General features: G+C 42.3%; 1 protein-coding gene across 2 annotated transcripts in view; it reads right to left on the reverse strand.

The window, feature by feature from the left end:
- pth1r (parathyroid hormone 1 receptor) overlaps window positions 1-20583 on the reverse strand; it is a 59582-nt gene that overhangs the window by 17243 nt on the left and 21756 nt on the right. The window contains exons 3-5 of one of the 2 annotated variants that reach the window (XM_063219319.1): window positions 17443-17545; window positions 5366-5476; window positions 4462-4586 (exon numbers count right to left, since the gene is read on the reverse strand). In XM_063219319.1, coding sequence (XP_063075389.1) covers window positions 4462-4586; window positions 5366-5476; window positions 17443-17545 — 339 coding nt within the window. Of the gene's footprint in view, window positions 1-4461; window positions 4587-5365; window positions 5477-17442; window positions 17546-20583 lie in introns of those variants that run through there. The other variant, XM_063219320.1, reaches the window with a different exon arrangement.

Genomic DNA, 20583 nt, shown 5'->3' on the forward strand with positions numbered 1-20583 from the left:
TAAGAATCTCGAACTTGCAATCGACTCTAGAGTGAAACATAAACGTTTGCTTTGACAGCAAACTGACACGCAGTGACTGAGGTGGTTTGAATAGCATTAGCTTCTAACAAAAACATTTTTCTCCAAGCTCTCTAAGGCCGAATGAAAAGAGAAACAAAACAGAAGAAGAAAAAAAAACGAAATGAGAAGAGAAAAGACCAAGGAGAAAAAGAAGAGGAAAGAGGAAAAAAATTGGGGTGGGGAACGCACCATTTCCAAAAGAGATTACTTGGAGTACCAGGCATCCAGAGGCCATTCTATGTTGAGACCACACTAACCATGCTAGTTGGATTGATCCTGCGTGCAGCCTGAGACCCACTGAAGGCTGATGTAACCAAAACTCGGAGGGCTGTTATCATTTAGCCTGTGGTGCAGGGGCCCCTGCCAGCACCGAGCTGTGGTGTGCGCAGATTGCACTATAAAGATTTTCATTTGTGCGTATGAATTTTTCATCAATGGCTGCCACAACTCTTGGGTTCCCATCAGGGTAAATAGTCAATGTCAGACTAAAGGGTCTCAAAATACTGACGTTTGGTTTGGTCTGTATTTATTTATTTTTTCCACCAAAAAAGGAATGAAATGTGAGAAGCGGGGGTTTAAAGACAAAATTGTAGAGAAGTTATAAATGCTACTTTTGCTAAATTACAGAAATATGTTGTGCCCTTTTGCAAGAATAAATGTTTATTCCCAGTTTTTAAAAACTTTTAATTGGGGCCTTTAGGCTAAGCTTGCTATCTGAGGACTGTGAATATTTTATTGGGAAACCATTTAATTTCTAGGTGTTTTCAAGTCGAAACACACAATACTACTAATCATAAATTAGTTAACGAAATACAAAAAGTAATACTTAAAAAAACAAGTCTTTTTTCCTGAAGTGAATTGGGTATTTTTGGCCAAAGACAGGGAAACTGGCTCAATATAGCTCAATAAACCCAATTGCCACACTGTTTTTCCAATGGATACCAATAATCCATGCTGTTAATCTTTGTTGGATTACTAAAAGACGCTGATCTACGATACTGACTGCTTTTGTCCTCAAGTAGTTGTTTTAGGTCTCAGATTAGTGATATTGCGTTGTATTTGCATATGTGGTGTGAGAGAGAGAGAGAGAGAGGGAGAGAGAGAGAGAGAGAGAGAGAGAGAGAGAGAGAGAGAGAGAGAGATTTTCATCCACCTATTTTGGGAGACACTGCAGGTCTTCTACTTAATCCTCACTGCGTCTCTTCGCAACACCAAGCAAGACATCAAATGACAAGTTGGTTGCCTAGGCACCAGCAGCTCTAAAAGATCACTGGCTGACTCACTCCCTCTTCTCTCTTACCTGAAATCCACCCCACAAAACTGGGGTCTCCACCACTACTCATATTACCATCAGTTGTCTGAAGAGCAAGAATCTTAAATTGTAGGTTAGCTAGATATCATGCAGATGTCTTCTTTTATCACAATCAAATGTGTGAGCAATTTCAGACATACTTGAGTCTCAATTACATTAAGCTTGGCAGGGAGAGGTCAAGGGTGGGTCAGAGAAGAGTCTTAGGAGAAACATGCTCCCAAATCTGAGAATGTTCCACATGAACATGATTATGGTTATATGAATAAAATCCATTCAAAACAATCATGATGATTGGTGACGTGCTTCAATCCGGCACAAATTCAGAAAGGAAGCAGCCACAATTCATCACTAACCCATGCAGTCATCCTGTCTCCAGACCCTTGTTAAAATACTGATTTATTGCAAGAGGACAATCAGACTTTGTGGAAAACTGTTTGGAAATGTTCATCATTAAAGGCTGGTTGAGCTGGGAAAGCTTCTCCCTGTGCTTAGCACTCAGAAATTCACATTTCCCACAAGTGGGCATGGCGGATGCAGAAGTTACAAATATGGCCATGGAGTTCCGCTGTCTATTTATCTAACACAGGGGAATCCATTAATTGCAGGTGTCCTCTGGCTAAATGCTATACTTATTTAAATAATTTGTTATTTACCATTTCAGTCATTCCTTATATGATTCATGGTCTACCATAAATCCACACAGGACCAATCAGACATGTCCCAATGCTATAATTAAAAAGCAGTCAAGAGGAAGCATCATGTGCACTCATGCCTCAGAATCATACCACATTACACCACACTACACACTACAGAGTGTTTTAAATGGCGGCTACTTTAAATGTGTACTATCTTTATTTGAATATTTTTTTTTAAATAAAGATTTAAGGTCATAGGAGTCACAGGAATCCAGGGCCAAGGTTGCAGTGGTATCTCAAAGCTTCTGATAACAAAACCATATTATTGAGGTTTCTCATCTGCTATATCTGCACTGACCAACAGATGATTTTCACATATCTGTCAGTCACTAGAATGATGTTAAGCAGTCTGTCAGAAGCCTCTATTGGATGACTCAATTTGAGGAGATTTATTTCCCCTCCCTCTCCTCGTTTTGCTCTTCCCCGAGGCCACATTATTTGGGCAGGCATTTTAATTTCCTAATAAACTATGTGATCATGTGTTACTGATTATCACTCTATGTCTTCTCTCACATTAGAGCTGTCCTATTTAGGAAAATCTGCAGGTCTATTTTCAGACAATGACTTTTGCAAATGAAACTAAATAATAAAAGTGAGACCAGAGAACATCTGTGGCAGTGCCGATGCCATAAGCCACAGCCTGGGTGCCCTAATTGTGAGAGAGGGTAGAGAAACCTCACTAGTAACTTAACATGCAAATTTCAATGCTCCCAAGTACGCTGCTACTGCTGCAGACTGGTCCTACATCCTTGACTGCCCACGTCTCCCCGTAAAGCTTGAGTCTGGCCTAGTTGAAGAGAGTCCAAAATTTGCATTAGCAAAATTAGTGCTGAGCTACGCCTTCACAAACGTCTCGTATGAAGTGGTCAGTGAGAACATCGGTTTGCAAGCATGTAAAATGAGCACCCTGAAAAAGCATGCACTTTAGAGTGACAGTAGACAGTGACAATATGAAACACACACTATAAAATTGGGGTTTAAGGCTCTTTTTTCGAATCCTGCACACATGTTTTCAAAGGCTATTTCAAAGACTTTCTGCAATGCTACGATGTTCTCCAATGAACAAAGCCGTTCTTCTCTGAGCTACATCCATCTTAGCTTCTCCGTCCTACAGACAACAACACAAAGGAGTTGTGGCATCTGGCTCATGTTTTATGTCTATATAGTTTATGTCTACAAATAATATTTTTATGGGCAAACATGTATATTATGTGCACAGTAGGTGCAGTAGTTGTTGCAAAGTGCAAATTCTGATAAAACTGCTTAGCCATGTTTTTTACATGTTTATTGAACTATATCCCGCTGTCTCACTTACAGTACTATGTCTTTCCTCTATCCACTGCTGCATTCTTCTACCCCAGTCATTTGGGTATGGAAGGATTTGTACGACTGAAAAACGTAGAATTCTTAGAATTAAACTTAGAATTCCCAGAGAGGATTGAAGTTGAGATAAAAGTCTAACCGTTTCAGTCCTTTGACTAAATGCAGCACACTTGCAGACGATTATACTTACCATAGTGCAGGCTGTAAGGCTGTGGGCCTTTACTTAAGGCCTGTCTAGACTTCTGTCTGTGGCTATCCTGTTTTTTTTCAAAGACAGATGGCACATTTAGCATCATTTGCTATGTTCCTAACTGTCAACAATTAATTTCGACTTTAAAAAAAAGTTAATATGACTGAAAGCCAACGTTATATTTTCATAGAGGCTACATTTTGTATTCTCCAATGCTGTAATTTTCTTCAAATTTATCTTCACGCTTCATGCCGGAGGACTGCTGGTAGAGCCGTGGTAACGTCACAGCCATTTTGGTTTCCATTTGAAGTGGTATTTTTTTTCCAAGGGGACCTTATGGTGGCATTCCACGTACTAGAGCTGCTTTTTTTCCACACAACTGCGCTCTCCAAAACCAATAAGAGAGACATCCGTGAAAGCTCCACATAACTAGTGTCAGTGCCTCACAAAAGAGTAAACTCTCAATTAAGGCTCATTATGGGCTGGATCGAGGCTGCGAGCATCTCACGGTGTCTGATAGTCCTTTCTGTGGCTTCAGTGCAAGATGCCACATCCCTGTAGATGTGCTCACATGAAAAAAAAGAAACCCAGGATATGAGTCACTGCTTTCTTTGCATCATTCCCGTCTCGCGCGCGGTCTATTAGACACGTCCATTGTGCATAATTTACGCCAAAGGGCAGCTGCTCAAGATGGAGAACTGAGAGAGCACTATAAGGAGCTCTCTTGCTTGTCAAGCGCCACATTCACCAGGAATAGCAATAGAGGATGCTTCCTGTCACAACATTGGGATGGGGGTAAAGGTATGACTGAAAACATGAAATGGAAAAAGACAATGAGTATGTTACAAGGGAAACTGATAACTGCGAATAACAAATCTTACCCGCTCTTCATTGGGGTTGTAATGGCCAAGGAATTTGGCGCATTCACTGTAGTTCGCCCATGTCTTATTGTTGGTGGTTGCCAGCTCCCATGTTCCGTTAAAGTCACAGCGGCGATATGCAAAGCCTGTGCGAAGAAAGAAAGTAGACTCTGATGAACAACATGCCTCTGACAAGGATCGTTCACATTTGTTCGTATGTTTCACTACATTACAGTGCACGCCAGACATGTAATTCAGCAGTGGAAAGGCTGTCCTGAACAGAAATAAACTGAAGGCATGCAAAAATCAAAACTAGGCTGCTTAGGAGGACAACCACTTAAGGTGGGCAATAAGAATACACCTGGAATGGAGATGTTCTGGCTTCAGCAGGGGAAAGCTTAATAATAATGAATAAACTGTCCATGTAAAAATAATCAAGGCTGAGCCGTTCAGACACAAACTCCAAGGGCAAAGTCACACTCACACATTGAGAGAATTCTGAAGGGCTTCATACTGTATCTGCAGTGTAATTTCAAGTTCAGCTGCTACTTTATCACTATAAACTTTGCAGAGAAATGGAATGAGTGATTTATTGCTGATGTTTAGATAAAAAAACACATTATATTGAATGATGGACCATAGCAATTATCACAGTTACACACTGTAGAACGAAAATATTTCTGTGCAAAAGTGAAGGAGTTGGAGTTGTCCACCAAAACACCACTCCTGAAGTGGTCTTCATGGAAAATTAAATAACTTGGCCTATTTTAGACTACTCCTTACATAGTCCTATCTCGAGGATCAACAAGTTTGCAGCTCCTGCTGCCAAGTCTGCAAACAACGAGGAGATTACATGGACCAACAAACACACAGATAAACAGACAGACACACATACAGATACGAATAGGTCTGCGTGCAAAGTTACCTTTGTGGTTGAAGTCGTAGACGTAATCCGGGCAGGAAGTGGACACCAGCCTCCCTGGGGGTCCCTCCGGCCAGCACACAATCCCATCCCACTCCGGCAGGCAGTAGCCCTCTAGCAGGGGAGCAGATTTACATTTAGAATAGGAGTGCAACTCTTGCACTACACTACACAGGTCATCATGACCACATTATTGCAGGACACCCTGTCTGCCTGCACTGGCAACGGAAGCAAGGCAAAGGGTGGAACGTTTCATTTTCAGCAGATATATAGTCTGGTGACTGCAGGTAGTCAGGTACTGCACAGGCAGGGTCGTGAAATCATTATCTTGATATGGGCAGCAACAGTATTCACAGGGTTTTAAGCACATCTTTGTTGTTCTTGTCAGGTTTTTGGCCACCTAAGGCCTCAACGCACACACGCACGCATGCACACACGCGCGCGCGCACACACACACACATGCGCGCGCACGCACGTACACACATACACACACACACGCGTGCGCACACACACACACACATGCGCGCGCACGCACGTACACACATACACACACACGCGTGCGCATACACACACACACATGCGCGCGCACACACACACACACACACACACACATGCACACACACACAAATTGAGGTGAGGGTATCAAAACAAACGTCTGGGACAGTGTGCAGACAGAGCTCTGGGAAGCCCATTCTTGTGGAGTTGAGGTTAACCATCACTATTGCAAGCAGTTGCCTCTGTCGCCTATATATCTCAACATTGTCCCATAGCCAATCATCAGCTTCTTAAGACCACAAAGGATTTATCATCGATGGCATGGGAAACTGGTGTGTACTATTTTTTTTCTAAAGCTCAGGCTAGACAAAACTAACCAAATAAAACAATATTGTGTTGATCTGCATATTTATGTTGAGGTCAAGAAAAGTGCTTGTAGCCCGATGAACATTTTCGAATGCATCATTGCGGCTAAAAAGCAAAAAAAAAAACAGACATAGAGAATACTTCACATACTTCCCATATAAAAGCATCAATGATGAATAAAATAGTATTACGCACAAACCCGAATCTATAACGCTCAGTGTCTGAGAAGCATGTACAGTATATGGCACAGTCAATTATGTCATGTTGCGTGTGGCATGTGATGACATAATACCACTCAAACCTCAAAACGCTGCCTGCTGCGCTGAGCCAAACTGACCTGCTATAGAGTGGTCACTGAGGCCATGACTGACAATGAGTGTGCAATTTGAACAGTTCTGTAAAATACTGCCAATGCCCAAACAATCAGCACAACAGGCAAATAATCCCTTCAGGATCGCTTAAGGGCCTTTTTTACTCTTCAGCCTGGTGCGCTGTAGGGCAGTGTTTCCCAACCTTTTTTGTCTCATGTACCCCCTACGCCTTTTCGTTCTGCCATGAGTACCCCCTTAACTCATGTTTTACATCACTTTTTCTATTGCAGTTTGATCCATGCAATTGCATTTTTCCAAGTACCCCCTGCAGTGTGCTCGCGTACCCCTAGTGGTACACGACGTACCCCTGGTTGGGAAACACTGCTGTAGGGCCTAAGTACCCATCACAGCAAAAGGAGTACTACTCACAAAACACAGCACACAATATCCTTCAGCGGACACTATTGTTGCCTATACATAAAGATCCAATCTAAACGCCATTTTCACGTAAAGCTGCAATTTATGTTCAATTTCCACGCCAGCACTTGGCAGCGGCCCTTTATCATGCAGCGTGTGCTGTCTGGAAGAGGTGAAAGGTGAGGAATGTCGTTTGGCTAGCAACACTGCCATGAAGGTATCTCTTCGCTCTCGGTTCAAAACACTGCGGTGAAGAGACTATTGCAGCACAACCAGAAGACTCCCATCACATCACACAGTTAAGAATCCAACAACCCATTTTTCTTCTATAACCTACTTTTTTCCAGCATTCAGATTGTAGCATTCCACACAAACAACAGGCAAACAACAGTAAAACAATATTTAACTTTTGTTCTCCTTTCCAGACAAAAAGTCTGTGGAAAACATAGATGTTGGGAGGAATAAACAGTTAAGCAAAATGAGACAATATGCAGCAATTGCTTAAAATGTCCTCAGAGTTTAACAAGGTTTCAGTAAATACGTATAATGGTTTTAAAGACGCATTCTTGCAATAAAAAAGTGAAGGAAAAAAGCCACACATAGACACGTGCACACACAAATACCGTTCAAGACATACGTAGCTTCATAGCTCTAGAAATGTTAAGATTCAACAGTCCTTTCCTATATGTTGAAAGTGCTCACATTTAGTGACTGCCATTGTATATTTAGAGATTCTATACCCTTGATGAGTGGGAGGCTTTTATCTCCAGAAACGCTGGCCAAGCCTGACTCCTGGCTTTGCCATGGCTGTTATTGAAACCAGCTGCCCCAGTCTCACCACAAATAACCAGTTAAGGATAAAACTTAACCATGCAGTCTTTGCTGTAGATCCATTATTTTCTCATGCCTATAATCACAGATTTCAAAGCGGGAATCAAAGGGGATGACGCTATGCTGTCTGTATGGAATCCAAATGTCCTGTCACTTAGCAGATCGGCCCCTAATTAGAGAGTGAACTGACAGGGCTCAAAAGTCATGAAAGATGGCCCTTCGTGGACCATAACACAACTTATGTTAGTCAAACAATAACCCCTGCTTTTTATGGTGCTTAATTTTCCCATATACTCAGACCACCTACTGAACTATGGCTCTCAATGTCAGCCCTAGCATATACGCGATGCAATTTCCTCTGTAGTCTACGTCTACGACTTAAATATAACTGTACCTCCGGTAGGGTGGGGGGGACAAGGCTATTGATGATGTCATTTGGGTTTTTAATAATGTTTTTCCTCGCTGTATTCACGTTTGATTCAGAACTGCAGATGTCATAACACATATTGTGTGGCGTTTTGATATATGCAGGCTTTTATGGTGATTGCTGGTGTTATTTTACGGGCCAGACCACAGAGTTTGAGCGCGAGCTATTTTCACACACGGCAGAGTCTTGGGCCTGAAACCCACATCCCTCCTCTGTCCGACCCATGCAAACCTCAGTGTCTCTCTCAATGGAAACCTTGTTTCAGGAAAGTAAGAGAGACTTGCAGCACCCGACCAAGGCACAAACTCGAAATAATAATAAATAAGTGGACTTCACTGGAGCACACGGCAGCAGCAGCAGCAGCAGCAGCAGCAGCAGGCTCCCGGCCTTGGCTGAGGTTTGGGCCACCACTCCTCCCCCCAATGACTAGAATAGCTAAAATCAACTCACAACTATTTGCTAATTTCATGCCACACAGTGCAAACGATTTGAAATATCCATCACGACTCGGCAGCTCTAATAATAGTGGGGCTAACCACAGCCTGAGAGACACAAGGCTCCAGGGGTGGCCCGGCGCTGCAAAAAGCACCAACAACAAAGGGAGGAAGCCAAAGATATCACAGATTTACATCCAGCAGCACATTGTCCACAGAGAGAGCGAGTGGGAGCGAGAGAAAGAGAGAGGAGAAGAAGGTAGGGTTTTTAATCCTACCCACCACAGGCTATTTCCCTTTACATCCTTTTCTTCCCAGGACAAATAGCATGTCCCCAGGAAGCTAATAGTATGAACATTAGGAATCGCATTTCACGGCATTCATTTCCTCCCCTCACTCTAAGAAGTCTCTGGCCCACAGACACAAACATGAGTCAGCCTAACTAGAAATGGAAAAAAAACATTTTAACATCACAATGTAACCTGGCAGATTTTATTTTCTAAACAGTAGGTAACAGTAAGCAGCTGTAACAATTAGCAGTAAATAGAACACGGCAGACGCATTCTCTCCTTTTGGGCCTGTGACCTTACCCAGTGTAATTATTAGCATGTGTGGTGAATTTACAAGATGGGCACAATATTGCTAAACCGCAGGAAACACATTTCCCTGGGATATCATTACATCACTGTAAACACCTGGAGACAAAAAACACACAAGTCAGAGTGTAAATTGTGTTGACAGTGGAGGGGAATTCAACCATGACTAGTGAATGTATTAAAACAATAACAAACAACGAAAAAAAAAAAAACAATGTGGATGTACAAAAGGGCAGCGGGTTGGGTGCTAATATGACAAATCAATTACTATGAAATTGAAATTAATAGCTATAATATCTATCCCATGGCTTGGCCTATATGTGTAGAGATGAAGCGGCCTTGTGTATCTCATCATTACATATAAGATAAAACAAAGAAAAAAACAGTTTTTGGCAATTTATAAAATATATACACTATATACACACTACCCACACATTTGTAGATAAAGTAGTCAAGGGGCCAAAATAAGTACATGTGACTGCACCAGCAAAACACACAGCATAGGTATCATAATGCACAAGTAGCTACATTTCTGTTTTACTAAGCTACCAATGACGTCTTCTGATCAAACGTTCTTCTCTTAAAAAAAAGAACTGCAGTCCATGGAATCAAATTGAAATATTTGCAATATACTATATTATGTCAGCTATGGCCATTTAAAATACTTAATACCTAGCACATCAGGCACATAAAAATGTATTTGTTAACACAACTATGTTGCGAGTGATTCATTGTTACAGGATTTAAGAGCTACCAGTAAGTCGAAACCACATTATAATCCATCGTAAGGCCATAGAAACGCAGTCTTTCTGTTATACGATATTCACTGAGGTCATTTGCACACTTGAAGTGAGGGCAGCATTGTTTTTGAAGGCAAGAACTCTTCTGGTCTTTCCTTTAAGCCTACCATACGGCACACACACACACATAGTCCATTTCAAAGAACATTTAGGATGACAAAATGGCTGGCACTCAGTTAAAGCCTCAGCCACCATCTGTGAGAGCTCAGCCTGTGGTTCCTCTGTTCCCGGGTTTTATGGAGGAGGAAAAGCCTCCCTCATGCTCCTAAATGTGTCGTGATCAGGCAGACGTGTGCACCCTTCCAAAAGGGGTCAGAAAACAGCCACTAGATAAGAGCTAGTTTGCCATCCTCAGGTCTCTAGGGTGTTACCTCCCCCCCCCTCGCCATCCCCCCCAAACAAATACACACAAACACACACACACACGCACACGCACACCAAAACAAACACATACACGTGTGCGCACACACGTGCACACACAGACACAGACACAGACACAGACACAGACACACACACACACACACACACACACACACACACACACACACACACACACACACACACACACACACACACACACACACACACACACACACACACACACACGCCAGAAAGAACACATCAGCTGTGAAGCTGTGAGTAAGGTAAAGACCACAAATAGCTTCATTTAACTTGTGAGAAACATGTGCAATCAGCCATGTCCTCATATATCCCCAACTGTTCCAGTCTGGTGATTACCTGTAGCCACAAAGGTATACAGATGTACCTGAAAACAGACAAGTGCAGATGAACACTGCAACCTGTTCATTTTGGACAGAGTTGTGCTGCACTCTGTCTGATGTGACAGCTGTGTTAAAGCTCGACTTGCTGTGAAGTTTATCTGCTATGAAGCCTAGATTATCCTCAGCCCACTGGTCCATACATGCTGCTGCTGTGACCTCCCCGTCTTTCCCAAAAGCTCACTTCACAGCCAGGTTGTGTCGAAAGGTGCTGCCACTGCCAAAAACTGACACTAATGCCGCCTCTGTTTTATCTACAGCAGGGGTTCCCAACCTTTTACAACTTGGGGCCCACTTGACATTTTCAAAAATGTTTGGGGCCCACCTCTGATCGAATAAACAATAAAACTCAAATAAATAGTCAACGGTAACGCACACAAAATATTTTGACTATTACAATGCCCACTTGGAATACTTTCAAGGCCCACCAGAGAGACCAGGCCCACAATTTAAGAATAACCTAATCTTTTCATCTTGATCTCTCAGTGCAGATTCATCAATGTATTCTTCCTTTACTGACTTACGGGACTTTTGACTTTGTTGTTACAGTATCTAAATTAACATAAATAACACTTAAAGGCATAAAAAAGCTCAATGGATATTTCCGGAGCTCTGTGTCTGCAATCCTTGCAGCATTGTCTTAGTCACACCATGTACAGTAATCAATCAGTTGCGGTGAGGTTTTGCAAAGTGGATTCAAGGTTTGTATGGGTAGATAAAACTATCATTAGCCAAAGTACTGCCACAGTTTTAAGCACCTCCATCCACAGTTTAGGGAAATACATTTTCAAATTATATAATCAATGACAGGAACGTTGTCTAAATGAACTAAACAACACAGCACCTTTCACTTATAATGCCAGTTATATGCAGGTTGGTGAGAAATAAAGGAATTTCTCCACAGCTATTGAAATCTACCCGTAAGTCACTCTATATTTTCCAGTTAGTTTTAGGTTGTATTTTAATCTTCATAAGGACACGGCCAGTTAGTTTGGATCTCATCTCATTCAAGTGCAGACAGGTACAGGCTCGGCTCCGGGTGACATCTCTGCCGTGAGGCCTGGCCTCCCTGTCCCTGGCTGCATCTTCAGGCGGTGGGGTGAGCACTCCCTTCCACTCCACTGGCTGCTTGAGCTGACAAACGACACACACTTCCCCTGCTGATCACACTGCTACCCCCTCTCGCCCCCTCTCAACCTGCCAGCCTGGCCCAGACATATTCCACCGACATTTTAATAGTAGCAGGGCTAATAGGCCCTGATAGCTTTGTCCGGGGCCCTGGACAATGTCGTCTGAAACTCAACTCTGGGCCGCCTCTGTCCTTGGGCCTGGGACAACTGCCCCCTTTGCCCACTCCTGCCTGCTTCCCTGGGGTGAGTTTCTCAAAAGAGAAGTTGTTAGCCTGTTAGCAACTTCTGTAGTTGCTAATGGGAACATGCATTGAAAACAGCAAAGTAGCTAATGTAGTTAGCAACTTTGGTTTTGAGAAATTCACCCCAGAATGGCACTCAAGAGGAGCCACATGGGGAACGGTCACAGGCACGGTGCACCTGTATGGTCACAGTGCACAACGCTACACTGACTCCTAGTTTGGCAAGCATCTACCTTACAAATACAGCTCTAGGCCACTTTATTAGAATAGCATAAAAAAGTTGATTTATTTCCATAATTCCATCAATAATGTTAAACTGTCATGGATTGTAGATGCATGGCCCAGTTGTTTAACTATTCCAATCATTCAATTTTTTCTTTTTATATATTTTGGCCTTCCAGCTCAAAAAACCCATGAATTGGGGAATTCGCATCATTAGAATATTGTAATAAAATCACAATTTTCTTCATCAAAATTCATTTCATATCAGTAGTCACCAGAAATGAAACCCCATTGAAAATGAATGGGGTTTTATTTTTGGTGAGTTAGAATGAAACTGGTGAGTTAACACCAAAACGTAGCATGGATATCTACGGGTATATTGAAGAGTGAAGTGTGGGACACCAGGTCAACAAACAAGAACAGCTGACGGCAAAGCATCAAGGATATCTGGGCTTCCATTACTCCCATGCACTGTTTCTGCCATTGACTTCAATGTTAAACGCATCATGGCCGTTATTAAGACAGAGAGAGTCCTAATCAAGTATTGAACATTGCATGTTATGTAGAAAGTACCAAATTTCAACTGATTTGATGTGCACTGCTGTGAAACGAATTTTGATGAAGAAAATTGTGATTTTATTACAATATTCTAATGATGCGAATTCCCCAATTCATGGGTTTTTTGAGCTGGAAGGTCAAAATATGTAAAAAGAAAAAAATGAATGATTGGAATAGTTAAACAACTGGGCCATGCATCTACAATCCATGACAGTTTAATATTATTGATGGAATTATGGAAATAAATCAACTTTTTCATGCTATTCTAATAAAGTGGCCTGGAGCTGTACATATACATGTATATTCCCAAAAATGGGGAATTAGGTGAAAAAAAAGGTTTTAAGTTTAAATATGCTGACAAGCTTTCTAGAACTACAGTATGTCCCACTTGCAAACCTACATACTTCTAATGACTAACAAAATACTGGTTATTGACAAAGATGCCACTTATGAAACACAATGCAACTACTTTCAAGAACACTGTACACATCAGATCTGTCACTTCAATGTAAACATGACATGAGTCTCTACAGGTAACACAAATGTTCATGCACAGTGTAAATGTGTTGAAATCCCACTTCCCACTACAGAGACATGAGTCTCTACAGGTAGCTCTAACATACATGTGCATGGACAGTGTAAATGTGTTGAAATCCCACTTCTGTCTTTGTGCGTTAGCAACACCAATGAGAAAAGCAAATCACTTGCACATAAGGTCAAATAGTATGTAAGTGAAAATGAAATGAGCAGAACAACAAAGAGTCACGGTCTGAACACATTGCAAAAACACACCCTGGGTCTCTCCTGAAATGATGCGTAGCACTCTCTGCTGTAAAGATGGAGGAATTGTGTTATTTTTGGGAAACGACTCTCTTCAGGGAAAAAGTGAACACCCAGGTTATATTGAGTCAATGGGTTGACGTGGCGTTACCAGGTAGTAAAATTCATTTTTCTTCTTGCATCAGAGACTTTATGGCAAAACTAACAGTATGACAGCAGTAAAATGCTAAATTTGTGTCTACACGCCTTATTTCACACAGATGATGAGCAGATGAATCCAATGTTGAACATGACCAGACGTGGTCGATCCGAACAGAGCAGGGATGCTGATACATTACATTATGCCCAATTCAACAGCGCTCTGATTAAGCCTGTTAGGCTACAAAAAGGACAAACGAATGAGGCCACTGGATTTATCTATTTCAGGAAGCTTAATTGCAAAATGCCCACAGCCTTGGACTCTGTTATTTTTCTGTCTTCCGACATGAAATGAACAAACAGTAGATGTTGCTCTCTGTTTCCCTTCCTGTGCCTATCAACAGTCTGAGTTAGTCCAATTAGCCATTTGTCAGTGCATTTCACCATGGAAACAAATGAGGAAGCACAGAAGTCGTGAAAAAGAAATGTCACCCGCTCTGTAGGATCACTTCTGCAGCAGTGGCACAGTCTGGGGCACATGATGACTACTGTAGTACAGTGATGTGTTCATGTTCTGACGGCCCACGCGTGAGATCCAATACTGTGAAGTTTCTTTTTTTTCTCCCTCTATTTTGAGGTTTTTCCACCTTTGCCCTGAAATAGACCAGCTTCAAACTGAGCGACTGAAAAAAAAAAAGATGGCTACCCTGTGGAAAAGTAAGCTCAGATACCTGGAAAAGCAGAGTGCCTGTCTGTGTCTGTCGCGACATGCAAGTCATGTCAGGAAGTATTAGGCGTGATGGGCTTCAGATGAGGCCACTGGACTGCGATCTTAAAAGGCTGTAATGTGCGAGAGGTGGCTCTGCTCAGCCTTACTGTCCGCCACCATTCAAATCAATACGTCTTGATGCAGTGCATAAGACCGTGTGCTCCCTTAACTGATTCACTTTGCTTTTAACACAGGACACCCTTCACTTTTTTTGTGTATGCAATGTAGTACAAAGGTTTAAAACAAACAACAGAAAAAGGGGGAAAAAAGGACTCATGGGATTGGGTAAGAGATGGGGTGTTAATGAGGACAGCTCGTATCTGAGAGACAGTAATCAAATTTTCGTTTCCCAAACCAAGTTGCCTCTAGCTGTTGGAAAACAAACAATTGTTAAACGATTCTTTCAGAACTGTCAAGGCTTCCCACAAAATGATTGAGGAATGTTTTCAAATTTAATTGGCACGGAATAAACCAAAGTTGAAGAGAAAATAATAACTGAGTCAGAGTAAGGATCGTACAATAGCCCACTAAAGACGGGTTATTTTGGAACAATTCAAAACAACTGTGGGTAAAAAGAAACTGTGACCACAACAAGAATATACTAAATAAGTAAAAAAAAACTCCAGATGGATCTAAACTATGTATTTAAAGATAAGTGCTTGTGGAGAGAATTTAGAATCAAATAGTAAGAAAAAGAGCTGAACAGCAGTCATAAGCCATCATCAGCTCAACTCCACAGTATTTTGAAGGAAATGAAAATTCAGAAATTTCAACAAATGTTATAATACCTGACCTGAGGAGAGTGTACAGGAGATTTAATGCATTCTTCAGTGGAGGCAATAATAGAGTCCATTTACCACACAGATCAGGACCAATTCAGATCAGATCAACTCGAAAACCACGTGTGAGGAGGGTATTGTGTGTTTGCGTGCGTGCGTGCGTGCGTGCGTGCGTACGTGTGTGTATGTGTGTGTGTGTGTGTGTGTGTGTGTGTGTGTGTGTGTGTGTGTGTGTGTGTGTGTGTGTGTGTGTGTGTGTGTTGCTCTCTCTCCCTCTCTCTCTCTCTCTCTCTCTCTCTCTCTCTCTCTCTCTCTCTCTCTTCACATGCCATAATCAATCTATATTTCCTGATGAAACAGATTTTACGGATCTCATTAACTTACATTTTCATTGAATTTCAAAACAAACAATATATCACATTTTGAACTGCCATTAATAATGACACCAGGTGTCAACAACACAATGATTAAAGCAGCACAGGTATAATAAATTGAACACAGCAATCTACTATTGATAAAAATAATATTGGTGTGACAGGGGAGAGTATTTATGGTAGCAGCTAGAAGTAACAGAGAGTTGGTTTACACAATTTCACACTTCTATATACTCTATACTTTAGAATCTTAGAACATACAGTATATCACCATACAATACAACCAATAGCAATCAGGACTAGACATTACTGATGAGAATGCAATACACCACATCAGGGAGGATGTCACTTAACCCATTGACGCCTAAGGCACCTGCAAAAAAGGGTGCTGAATGCCTGAGCCCTTTTTAAGAAAAGCTGCCCTCAACCTATAAAAACCTAAATATCTCCTTTGAAGCACATAAAAACACGCTATAAGTTGCATTTAAACGCTAAGACTCTCATCTTTCATTAGCATGTGTTCATTCATCTCAAACAAGCAGAGATTTTCAATAAAGTTGTCTCAAATATCATGAGCCTGAATGTTGCGTAATGCAACTCCAGGCGCCAAGGCCAATGTTGCGCAATGCAACATCCAGCATCAATGGGTTAACACCATCCCTTCCACTTTTGTCATACTGCGTAGCCCCTTAGTGCACGCCATACCTCCAGTGGCACGCTATAATATTCATTGAAAAGTTAACTACCATAGTACTACAATACTATGACATAACACAGGGCCTTTAGTAATGCGCTACGACTTGGTCATTGCCATTCTGGTAACAGCAATTTTACCCGTGTCTTAAGGGGTTCGGTATCTCGTTCAAGACAAAAAGAGGTACGATAAGAGCTGGAGAGGTAAAGGAGGGAGGAGGATGCCCAACTCACTACCATGTGGGAATAGACAGAAATCATTGTTTTATTTTATTGATTTGTATGCATGATGCAAAAGAAAATATTGCATATGCTTTACATCCGTTTAAGTGTAGGCAGATATTTTGTATTTTCTGCATGTTTTAGGACTAGTTAAAAGTCTTCGGTCCAGAAAATAGAACTACAAACCAAGCTGTCAAACCAAATAGAAACCTTCTACATATCCATCCCTATCTCTGCCTCCCCACAGCTAACAACCATCAGCGCCAGACCACAACCCATAATCCTGTATATCCCAGATGCCTTGACAGCGTCGCTTCAATCAATGTCAGTTTATCCCTGCTGCAGGGAAGACGAGGCATACCAGCGAGCCTTGTATCTCCTCTGTAACCTGTCTATATTGCTTTGGGAGCAGCCGCAGTGCCACTACAATGGGAGGCCAGACAGCACTGCCAGAACAGAGGCACGAGTGTGGCTTAAAACAGCTGGCTGCCTTACATAATCACTTGTTTACAGACGTATGGTTTCATTGTCGTGGGTCAGAGTCAGTGTGTCAAATAGCACCTTGCTGCTCCGTGTCACCTTGAATTAGGCGGGCAGCAGCAGCAGCAGCAGCAGCAACGGGAGTTAGCCATGAAGGGTGTGTGGGTGAAAAGCAATTCTCTATGCATATTTCCTTCAGGACCATGTTGGTGTATTAATATTGACAGCGGGACTGACCGGCAATCTTGTGCTTGGACTTGATGGCACGTTCACATTTCCTCTTAGCGTTGAATAATAGATAGATTTGCTCCTCCTTGGTAAGGACATCATCAGCATCCACCTGCAGAGAGGAGAGAGGAGGAGGAGGAGGAGGAGGAGGTGGGGGCAATAGTAGTAGTAGAAGAGGAAGAAGAAGAAGAGGAGGAAGAAGACAAAAAAATGAATGAGCAAATTAAACTAGCAATCTTCTACTGCAATTATGTAGTCATCTAAAATGGTGGTGTTAAAATGGTGAGGACAGGCAAAGTGCTGTTATTTGACACTTAAGTGATCCTGGCAAATTGTTATTGACAAACATGTCAGTTACACGTCTATAGATATTACAAATGTACAAAGGCTGCTCCCACCGGGTAGTTTCCTTCTGAAGCACATACTAAGGGTCACAGCCTCCAAAGATGCAACACACACTTGTTACCCCGATAAAATTAGAAAAGTCAAACAAGCAACTGTATTTGTGGCTCATATATTTCAACCGTGCTTCATGGAAAGCAAGATCACCAAACAGATCCAATCATGTCTTGATTCATCATGTACACAGCTGAGGCGATAGCAAACTTGATATTCCTGTCAGAGCAGGTGAATCCAAACGGGGGGGGAATTTGCTCAGGTGCTGCTTCTGGGGAAACAGCATCACATGCAGGGTAGGCTTTGTTGAAAGGCTCAGTGTGAGACTCTGATGATGTGACTAACTCAGCAGGCAAGATGCATTCAGCACTGCACAGAGCCAGCATCGTAACAATGAGCGGACTGCAAATTGACATCAACTCTCACAGGGGTAGCCGCACTGTACACACCCTGTCTTTGTGTCGTTTGTGATGATGCGCTTGTGTGACTTGTCTTGTTTGCTTGAAGACAGATTGTTTGTTGTTGTGCTGTTTGCTTGTTTGTGTGTGCTAAGTGATTGCAGGAAACAGAGACGTCTCTTTGCGTTATCTCGTGGCATTGCTGGCCGGGCCACGTGGAACTAATCACAATGTCACCGATCATCTGCATTCATCTAATCAGGCGCACCGTGATGGAGAATGCCAACTGGGCAGGCCAACAACCAACTGGACAGCCCTGTGCCAACCCCCACTCTCTCCACCGCAGCCGCTAACTTGCATGTACGTACGTAAGCATCTCGATCCCTTGGGCTGTTTGTTTAAAATCAATATTTTGCTACTGAACTCTAGCTACCATACCTTTCCCTACATCTGTCGGCAGCAAGTGTTGAGTTCTACTAATTTAAGTCAGGTCACATGTCCATCTGATGAAAAGCAAATAGGATATTTTGCTCCACCGCACCAAAATGAAAGCAATGAATAGCCTCCCTTTTATTTTACTGCTTGAACGGCCGAGTGACTCTCAACTGGACTGTGCAGGGCCATGTTTGTATATGATAATGAGAACAGAGTTTCATAGCGGAATTTATAATTCATAATTTCCACCGTTTTTTTTTTAAGAAAAGGGGAGAGCTGGGCTGATAAATCTTGAACATAAATGGGCCGAAATGTTGCCATCTGCCTGCAGAACATCCCGCTGTATCAATCATAAAAGTGAGGAGGGGCAGGGGGAACAGTTTTATGGGGAATACTCAGATGTTATTTACTTATCACGATGACATCCAACACAGAGAAGAGAGATAACACTGTTTCTAGGGGTTTCTTTCATCATTTACTCAGGCTTTGGCTAGAGTTATAATGTCTACAAATCAACATTCCTACTGTACTGATACCTGGCCAATGGCCATTATATTCCAATATACAGTATGCCATGACATACAAGCACATATCACATTCTTCTGACCGTGTTAAACCTCAGCCCCCTGACACAAGCACTTAAAAAAGCCATTGTAGAGGCATGTTTGTGCATGTTGGTGAATGACCAGTGTGATGTCCTGTGCTGCGGCCCTGCGCCAAGGTGCAATGTCAAGCGGGTGTCAACAAGTTGTCAAACACGGTTACGCCTCCAAGCTGTGCGCTCTGCAGGACGAGCTCTGATGTATCACACAGTGTGAAGTGCCACAGTGAGCAGGGTCGGGCCTTAGCTTGGGCACCCTATGGACACCCTATGGCCATGGGACCCCACTGTGCCAAGGGTAACTCAGACTGTGACAGCAAGGGACACCTATGATAGAGCTGCGTCCTCTTCTACTGTATGAGGTCATCTGGAACAAGCAGGTGAAAAAAGTGGTGGACACAAACATGTGTAGGCCCACAATGCATGCAGTTCCACCGGTGACACTCTGTAATAGTGACCGAAATGATAGCTACCATAGTGCTACATTACTATGATGTAACATAGGGCCTTTAGTAATGCACTACGACTTGGTCATTGCCATTCTAGTAACAGCATATTTGTAATCCCCGTGTGGTATCGGGGCAAAGCCATGTTGTATTGTTCATGGCTGTCGGTACTGTAGAACAGAGTAGGGTATCAGGCAGGTTGACAAGATGTCTGAGTAATAAAGTATCAATTGTCTCGCAAAGGTCTGTACACCATTCTTTACTCAAAAACCTTTTCTTTTAAACCATACAGTTCTTGCGACACTTTTTTTGTACTATTTAGGACTTGGTTTAGCAACCAAACTGCAACATAGCATCAGCCCCCAATTAGCGCTGTAGAACATCCCCTGATGTCAGTAAAGTTGGACTCTTTGTTTCTTTCCTGGCAGTGTATTTCCAAAGCATAATATTGAACTTTCAAATATATAACTGCCAAAGAACCACAGCACCTGAAACCATAATACTTCATCCTTCAATATTTTCTCTACTTTCAGGTTTGAAATAAGGAAGCACATTCTGTGCTGTGAAAGAAGGCGCAGAGCGGGAAGACATTTATGGCTACGCATAGTAAGAAACCACAGGTGAAACAACATTTTACCGCAAGCAAACAAGGAGAGATACAACTTGTTTGCTGCATTGGCTACACCAATATAGAATATTCCAAAGGCTATTCCAGAGAGAGAATATAAATCTTGTCACGTCACAACATCACTGACAAGTGCGACAGTATGCATGTCAATTCAAGAGAAAAAGAAACAACCTGGCGTTAAAAACGTCCTGCTAACTGGTCCAAGCTCTCTCTCTCTCTCTCTCTCTCTCTCTCTCTTTCTCTCTC

The sequence above is a fragment of the Engraulis encrasicolus genome, chromosome 16 (assembly GCF_034702125.1).
Source record: "Engraulis encrasicolus isolate BLACKSEA-1 chromosome 16, IST_EnEncr_1.0, whole genome shotgun sequence".
NCBI lineage: Eukaryota > Metazoa > Chordata > Actinopteri > Clupeiformes > Engraulidae > Engraulis > Engraulis encrasicolus.